The 9,495-nt window shown below is 36.9% G+C and overlaps 1 protein-coding gene across 1 annotated transcript; it reads right to left on the reverse strand.

Annotated features, from left to right (window-relative positions):
* Positions 1 to 7,450: 7,450 nt before the first annotated feature.
* On the reverse strand, positions 7,451 to 8,539 carry LOC111995715 (uncharacterized mitochondrial protein AtMg00810-like). Its single transcript, XM_024027646.1, has one exon. The coding sequence runs from the start codon at positions 8,537 to 8,539 to the stop codon at positions 7,451 to 7,453; it is 1,089 nt and encodes a 362-aa protein (XP_023883414.1).
* Between the last annotated feature and the right edge of the window lie 956 nt (positions 8,540 to 9,495).

The raw sequence follows: 9,495 nt of genomic DNA on the forward strand, positions 1-9,495 counted from the left end.
CCTCCAACCCAAGGAGTATTTTAAGTCACCTAAATCTTTGAGTTTGAACCTGTCATCCAACAAGACCTTGAACTTGTCTATCTCAGCCTTGTCATTACAAGCTATCAAGACATCATCCACATACACCAAAAGCATCATGAAAACATCACCTTGCCTCCTAGTAAACAATGAATAATCAGCTTTGGACTGAGTAAAACCAAGCTGAATCAAGGTACTAGAAAACTTGGCAAACCATTGCCTAGATGCCTGTTTAAGCCATACAAGGACTTATTCAGCTTACAAAATACCTCCCCCTGGCTATGAAACCCTTGTGGAAGAGCATATAGACTTCCTCATTTAAATCACCATGCAGAAATGCATTATTCACATCCAATGACTAAGAAACCAGCCCTTTATGGCAGCCACAGCAAGCAGCACCTTGACAGACACCATTTTGGCCACAGGGGAAAAAGTTTCAAAATAGTCCACACCCTCCTTTTGTGTAAAACTTTAGCAACTAACCTTGCCTTGTATCTCTCAACTGAACCATCAGCCCTATACTTGATTTGTACACCCATTTACACCCTATAGGCTTCTTACCAGCAGGCAATGGGGTTAAAGTCCATGTGTGATTTGCCTCAAGTGCAGCTATTTCAGCAGTCATGGCTTCTTGCCATTTGGGATCAGAAGCAGCTTGATAAAATAGGTGGGCTCAACAAGTGAAGAGATGGACAACAGAAAGATTTATAGGGAGAAGAGAGATGATGATATGATAAATGAGAAGAAAGGGGATGAGAGGTACCTGATTGAGAAGGAAAAGCATCAGTGACAGAAGATACCTGGTTGCAGTGGTAGGCTTGTAGGTATGAGGTGGTTTGACAGGTCTAGAAGATTTTCGAATTGTGCAGGATCAGTACAGGATCAGTAGGTTCAACAGGAACCTCATCAAGAAGATCATCATCAATGGAATGATGAATGTGAGAAAAGAGGTCATGAGTGATGGCAGTTGAATTAGGGATCAGAAAGAGGATTGATAGCAGGAACACAAGACACAGGAATAGGAACAAGACTGCTGGACAGATTTAATAGAATTGAGGACAAAAGGAAAAACATCTTCATGAAATGTGACATCTCTAGAAACAAAAGCAGTATGAGATTCAAGATCAAAGACCTTGAAACCTTTAACATTGAAAGGAAATCCAAGGAAAAACACATTTCCTTGCTCTTGGAGAAAATTTTGACCTGGTATGAGAAATGGTGGATGCAAAACATAAACAGCCAAAGGTTTTGAGATTAGAATAATCTGGTGGTTGTGAAAAGGAGTTCAAAGGATTTTGTCATGTAGCAATGGAGAAGGAAGTCTATTGATAAGATAGGCTGCATGTAAAACACAATCACCCCAAAACTGAATAGGAAGCTGAGATTGAATCTGTAAAGCTCTAGCTATGCAAAGGAGGTGCTGATGTTTCCTCTCTACAACAGAATTCTGTTGTGGAGTGTAAACACAGCTGGTTTGATGTATGATTCCATGAAAACTAAAGAAATCAGACATGTTAAACTCCTTGGCATTATCAGTTCTAACAGTTTTGATTTTAAGATCAAATTGGGTATGAACCATGGTGTAAAAGGATGAAAATAACTGCCTAACTTCAGATTTTGACTTCATTAAGAATAACCATGTTGCTCTTGTAGCATCATCCACAATAGTTAAGAAATATTTGAAGCCATCTAAAGTAGGAGTTGAATAAGGACCCCATACATCCATATGAAGCAAATCAAAAGCACAAGAACTGATATTATTATGAAAAGGAAAAGGCAATCTCTTAAGTTTTGCCATAGGACAGACTTGACAACCTTTATTACAAGAAGGTTTTTAAAGCGAATTACATGACACAAACTATTGAGTATAACATCAGATGGATGCCCCAACCTGTCATGCCAAATAGATGAAGGTTGAGAAGATTCTGATGTGGAGGTAACAGCAGTGAAATGATCAAAAACATCACTGAGATTGTGAGCAGACAAGAAGGTAGCAAAAGAAGAACTGAAAGACTGATGGAGGCTGTTTGACTGCAACAGGTACAATCCATCAAGTGCTTTGCCCACCCAATCGTTTTCCAAGAAGTAAGGTCCTGAATGAAGCAGTAAGCAGATAGAAAAACACAACAATATGGCTGTGAATGAGTTAAAGAGCTGACAGATAAAAGATTAAAGGAAAAGGATGGAACACAAAGGACATTTTTAAGTGTTAAAGAAGGAGAAAGATTGACAGTCCCAATATGTGCTTACTTGAGCTGATTCCCATTAGGCAATTTAACCAATGACTGCCTAATAGCTGTGATAGAGGTTAACAAATCCACTGAGCATACAAAGTGATCAGTAGCACCAGTGTCCAACACCCAATCATGACCACCATAAGCCTTCTATTTACTACTTGTGCAGCAAAAACACTATGGGAAAAGTCCATACCTGTCATTGCCATATTGGCAGCAGTAGGTGTATTGACATCTGATGTTTTTGGTGGTGTTGTAATGGATGAATTTGATGCACCAAACAAGGTTAAAGTTGCTGACACTGCTCAGGAGTGAATGCAGAAAATTGATGCATTGGAGAGGCAAATTCTGAACCTGAACCTGAGGAGACTTGATGTGCCATAGCAGGTTTATTCTTGAATTTAAAACCTGGAGGAAACCCGTGTAGCCTATAACACTTGTCCACAGTATGGCCAGTCTTGCCACAATTAGTGCAAACAGTTTATCTCTACCTTCCACCAGAATTCACAAAATTGAGGACATGGTTGACTTGATCATTTGACATCTTGGCAGCCAAAGCAGTAGAATCTACCTTAACAACAGAGGTTTGGGGTTGATCTTTGAGTTTCTTCTTGAATCATCAAAGAGTAAACCTTGCTAAGGGATGGAATAGGATCCATGAGCAACACCTGAGATCTAACCTGGGAAAAAGACTCGTTCACTCCCATTAAGAATTTCATCACAGATTCTCGCCTTGTAGATCATTAAGTCTTTTGTTGATATTGCACATACACTTTCCACAGGTGCAAGTGGGAAACGGACTAAGATTTTGTAACTGATCCCAAAAGACCTTTAACTGGGTAAAAAATCAGTAATGCTCATCTCACCTTGGTGTAGCTCTGCAATTTCCGTTTGAAGGTTGAACACTCTTGGCATTGGTTTGGGCAAAACGGTTCTTTAAATCATTCCATATTTCTAGAGCAGTATCTTCGTATATAATGCTTGCTTGAAGCTTCGAAGAGACTGAATTGGTCAGCCAAGTTCCAACCATGTTGTCGCATCTAATCCATGCTTGCACAGAAGAAGGAGTAGAAATCAATGGTGATGAGAGAGTAAGAGTCCCATCAATAATCCCAGCTTATTCTTGGTTAGCAAGGCCTTCCTCACAGCTCGAGCCCAAGCAGAATAGTTTTCTCCACCAATTAAAGGCTGTGTAACTAGTACTAAGCTTGGATTCTCAGCATGATGCAAGAACAGGGGATCGTCCATTGGTGACTCCTGAGAAGAAGAAGATGATGGATTTCCAGGTATAGAACCATTAGCAGGACCAGTTGTAGTTGTGGTTGTGGCAGCGGAAGCCATTGATGATGAAGAAAAGAAAAACTTTCTTTAAAGAAAGAAGAAAGAAAAAAAAATTTCTCAGAAAAACAGAGTAATTTTCTCGAGAAAATTGAAGAAGAAAAGAAGGAAGAAACAAAACCCTAAAAAGATTTGGGAATTTGCTCTGATACCATATCAGAAAATTGAATGAATTTCTGTATTTTCATTAATTGTAATAATGTGAATACAAGACTATATATATACATTGATCTAAGCTCAGAAACCCTCTAACAGAATAACTAATGCTAACCTCTGGAAATAACTAACTCCTACACGTGACAATATACTAATAACAGACTTTCCCACGTGTGAGCATTTATACAATTAAACAAAGCCTAAGCTACTTGTCGTATGAGCATGATTCTTACTCATAGAGCTGATGTCGTTTAAGCAGCACTTTGTTCTTTACTCAGTTCAATCTCTACTTGTTTTTCATGCTCTGCTCTTGCTTCCTTGTGATCTTCTCTGCTACAATTCTGATACTTCTCGGAACCATCCCCAGATGCCATTCTAATGCATGACGATACGAATCTCAATTATATATCCAACCAGCTTTTCTTAAAGTACCACCCTCTTTTGCTTAGAATTTTCGATCTTTAACATGAAGTGGGCCAGTTTTTTTAGTTGTCTTATATAAAACTCTTTTGCTTAGCGTTGAGAATTAGCGTGGCTCAAAATTCCAATTCCATTTGTTCTCCAATTTTTACAATAAGAGAACTAGTCTTAAATGACTTCATCTATAATATAGTGAATTATTTGTTACAATAAAATCTAATCTAGATAGTATATATAGAGGAATACATTAGGTATAGTATATTGATCCTAAAACTAGGGTGGCATGGTAGTACAAAACAACAGTAGCTTATGATTTTTTTTTTTTTTTAGATTATGTTAACCAGTGCTCTTAGGTATTGGTTAACAATCCAGTTAAAGAAAGTTTTCATGGAAAAAACAAAAAAAAAAAACAATTAATATTTTGACAGTTTTTTTCATTTCTCACAAAAATGATGTCAAAATTTTCTTAAAATGAATTGTTAACCAATGCCCTAAGGGCACTCATTACCATTTCCTTTTTTTAGAAAATTTCTAATATCTAATATATTATAACATCACCTCAAACTCAAGGTGGAGCAATGAAAAATTCATTTTGAAAGAAAAGTTTTCAATGCAATGGAAGTCATCAATGCCCATCAAATGAATTAGAAACCACTAAGAAACACATAAAAAAGTATCATCATTGAAGAGAAAGAAGTCTATGAAGCGTGTAATGCATAAGAAAGACTATATTTTGTTGGCCGGGAACATGCATGAATGAGCTCAAAGAACATTTCAATTGTAGCTTGGTAAGGAAAATTCCAAGAATTCAATTGAATACAAAGACTTATAGCACAATGGCAAAAAGAGCTCTGCCATGAGAGTGCATGTAGAGGCCACTCCAACATTTGTATTGTGTGGGAGTAATGACCTATGGAAGTTAAATAGTATGTTAGCCATGTCACAAGGATGAGACTGACAAATGAATACTCTAAGCGCTTATGAGAACTGTGAAGGGGTCTTCAAAACAAAAGGTGGTGCGTGCAGCCATAAACAAGCACGTGATTAGGACTAAGACAATGCGTGAGGGCAATGTAACACCAAAACTTGTATTATCGGTTGTGGGCTTTAATTTGGAGTCAGTGATCATAGTGAGCACACAACTTAGAGTTTAGTGATTCTTGAGTAAAACTTGATGTTGCAAGGCGTGTGAGCACACAAACTCAAGGAAAGAAGGACCCATTAATGTTCTAATACCATAATAAATTATATATATATATATATATAAAAGAGAAAATAGAATGAAATAGAGAGTAAAAAAGAAGAAGAAGATAGAATGATATAGAGAGAGAATGCTAGAAAGAAAGAAAGTAAGAGAATTAATGTTGTTACGAGACAACTTATGTCAACGGTAGAAAATCTTAAATGACTAGAGTGATTTTTTATTAAAAAAAATGAAAGAGTAATTAATTGATTTGACTGTTTTTTTAACTTCCCATAAAAAGTTTCAAAAAATAAATAGTTAATGTAAGTACATATATTAATCGGACTCATATCTTAATATATAATATCATATATGTATATTCTAAACCTTAATATATTATACTGTATATATTCTAAACCTGTATGTCTCTCAGGTTGATTGCATTATTGCAATATGGCCAGGTTCCACCTTGGCATAATTAGTGACAAGATTTGACTCTTGGAAGTGGCTTTTCGTCATGTAAACATATGTGAAGCACTTTACACGTCCTCCGTCGTGTTTCATTAACGTTAAACCTAATAAGACACCCTTATTTTTTATGGGATCAAGAGAAAAAAAAAAATAAATAATAGTAAGTGCATGTGTGTCTCATAAAAGCAAATAAAAGTAACAGCAACACGTTATATTAAATGTTTCTCTATCAAGTTTAGCAAAAAAAAAAAAAAAAATGTTTCTCTATCAAATACCCTAAAACACCTATTAACAAGAACCATTATACGAGTCGGATATGAAAAAATCTATGTAAAATACAGCGTACTAAGTAGAACTATTGTATCTTACCCACATGTGCTTAATATAAGAAAGTCTAGAGGTAGAAAAAATTTGACACGTGGCTATTGTAACATGTTATTAATAGTAGATTAAAAAAAGTATGACAATGATGGATTTAAAAAAAAAACCAATAAAAATGCATCAATTTAATTGTCATGAAAAATATTATCAAAATTTTTTTGTATACATTTCAACTTTTATGACGATTTAGGTTTGTTTAGTAATTTTCCTCTTTCTAAGTTAAAGCACTTTCTTTTTTTGTAAGTCTCCATAGACCGTTAATGATATTACACATTTACACGTTTGGTGCAGCACACAGTTGACTTGATGGTGACTCGGTCTTGTCTCTCTTCTAGTCTTGATCGTCATCACCTCCTTATATATTTCCTTTGCGGCGCCTAATAAATGAAGTTTCCAGGTTCCACATGAAAACTTCCCAAAAATGTAGCCGGAAATCTTCGACTAATGTCCTGATGTGATATGCTTCTTTCATACATGATCAGGATTTACTACTATTATCAGGAAAATGAAAGAATAATCTTTAACTATACTATTTAATTTTAGGGAGCTACGTACGAAGAATTATTAAGGACCATGGCGCATTGGTGCTTATTCCCAGTTTAACAAATTAAGCTCAAGTTGTTCTCGTGTATATTCATAAGCTCCTAACTAGCTGAGTCCATTTTATATTTTTCATCATTCTCAACAGAAAAACATTTTTTCTTAATTTGTCCAAGTTATGAACAAGCATACTCAAGAAAATAAACTGCTGCAGGAAAATATGATGTGCTGTAATATGAATTAGAACTAAATGGAATGAGAGTTGCTTAGAACAAATTGATAGGTGATTAATTAGGCACCTTTGCAAGAACGCTAAGTTCTCAAGTAAAAGCCCTCCAAACCTATTTTCATTCACATACAAAAATTGATTTACAGATGGGCTATAATATGAACTAGAATTAAATGGAATGAGAGCTGTTTAGAACAAATTGATAGGTGATTAGGCACCTCTACAAGAACACTAAGTTCTCAAGTAAAAGCCCTCAGAACTTATCACAAATCAAGGGATTGAAAAACTATATTTCTCATTAATTGAATCAAGATTACAGAGGCTACCTATATATATAACAGTTTGTACAGGTGTGAACACAAAGAAAACTAACTAACAAACTTTCACACGTGCAGCTTTAGGACTAACTAACTTCATCACGTGTTAACACTTGAGTAAACATCTAAAATACTAAACTGCAGGTCGTATCAATATTAAGCTTCACTTGTGTTGATCTGTCGTTTCATGCTCTGTTATTGAGTCACCAGCTTTGTTAACAACACTGCTCTTGGTAGCTTCAGGTTCAACTCTATCTAAACTCTGATACGCCCCCTCAAAAGCAGCAGGTGTATGGATATTAATCATCCCCATCCTTTTAATGAGAACAGCAAATTGATTGTAATTCAAAGCTTTAGTGAGTAGATCAGCCAATTGGCAATTGGATCGAACATGATTCAGCTTGATCACTTTCTCCAGCACCTTATCTCTAACCACATGACAATCTATTTCTATATGTTTTGTCCTCTCATGGAAGACTGGATTAGATCCGATGTGCAAAGCAGCTTGACTGTCACAGAACAACAAGGCCTCCTTGTCATGAGTCACTCCAATGTCCTTGAGGAAATACAAAATCCATACAATCTCACATGTTGCCACTGCCATGGATCTGTACTCAGCTTCAGCTGAGGATCTTGATATTGTAGATTGCTTCTTAGACTTCCATGACACCAAAGAATCACCAATGAAGATGCTATAGCCAGTCACTGATCTCCTAGTATCAGGACATGCAGCCCAGTCTGCATCTGCAAATCCTTTTAAGTGCAAATCTGTGTGAGAGGAATACATGAGTCCTTTACCTGGTTCACCTTTCAAATATTGCAATACTCTGTGTGCTGCATCCATGTGTGGTCTCCTTGGCTTGGACATAAATTGACTGAGTTTATGGACAGCAAATGTGATGTCAGGTCTTGTGATTGTCAAATACAAAAGTTTGCCCACAAGCCTTCTGTAATGACTGGGATCCTTAAGCTCTTCTCCTTCGAACTTGCTTAGCTTTAAACTGTGCTCCATAGGAGTTTTAGTTGACTTACAGCCAAGCAATCCTGCATCATTGAGTAGCTCAAGAGTATACTTCCTCTGGAAGAGAACAATTCCCTTATCTGATCTTGCAACCTTTAAGCCAAGAAAATACTTCAAAGCACCCAAGTCTTTAAGTTTGAACTTCTCATCTAGCATGACCTTGAATCTGTCCACTTCAGCCTTGTCATTGCAAGCTATCAAAACATCATCTACATAGACCAAAAGAATCATGAAAATGTCACCATGTCTTCTGGTAAACAAGGAATAATCAGCCTTGGATTGGATGAAACCAAGCTGAATCAAAGTACTTGAGAATTTGGCAAACCATTGCCTAGAAGCTTGCTTGAGTCCATAAATGGACTTATTGTGCTTACAAACAACCTCCCCCTGGCTGTGAAACCCTTATGGAAGAGCCATATACACTTCTTCATCCAAATCTCCATGAAGAAAAGCATTATTGACATCTAATTGGCTTAAAGACCAACCCTGAATGGCAGTAACAGCAAGAAGGACTTTCACAGATACCATTTTTGCCACTGGAGAGAAGGTTTCAAAGTAGTCAATGCCTTCCTTTTGAGTGAATCCCTTAGCCACTAACCGTGCCTTATATCTTTCAATGGAACCATCAGCCCTATACTTGATTTTGTAAACCCACTTACAGCCAATTGATGTCTTGTTAGCAGGTAAGGGTGTCAAAGTCCAAGTATTGTTAGCCTCAAGAGCTGCTATTTCAGCAGCCATGACAGCTTGCCATTGGGGATTAGACACAGCTTGGTGGTAATATTGAGGTTCAACAAGAGATGAAATAGAGCAGCAAAAGGTCTTATAGGATGGAGAAAGATGTTGGTAAGAGACATGAGAGGAAATGGGATGAGATGTACCTGATGAAGAGGAAGACACAGGCTGGACAGAAGCAACTTGATTGCAGTGGAATTCCTATAAGTAAGAAGGCCTTTTAATAGGTCTAGTGGACCTCCTAAGAGGAAGAGAGTCTGCAATGGGATCAAGGGGTGCTTCTGGAACCTCATCAAGAAAGTCCTCATCAATAGTATAATGAACTTGGATAATAGATTGAGGAGTAAGAACAGGAGTGTTGGGTGGAAAGGGAAGTGGATCATCATGTAAGGAAGAAACAGGAGAAACACATGGTAAAGGTAAAGAATTGAGAGGAACAGAAGTATTGGAAG

Source organism: Quercus suber, unplaced genomic scaffold (genome assembly GCF_002906115.3).
Source record: "Quercus suber isolate HL8 unplaced genomic scaffold, Cork oak 2.0 scaffold_74, whole genome shotgun sequence".
Taxonomy (NCBI): domain Eukaryota; kingdom Viridiplantae; phylum Streptophyta; class Magnoliopsida; order Fagales; family Fagaceae; genus Quercus; species Quercus suber.

Coding starts and splice junctions, on each gene's coding strand:
- LOC111995715 (XM_024027646.1), bottom strand. CDS start 8,539: ATGATTCTTTTGGTCTATGTAGATGATGTTTTGATAGCTTGCAATGAC.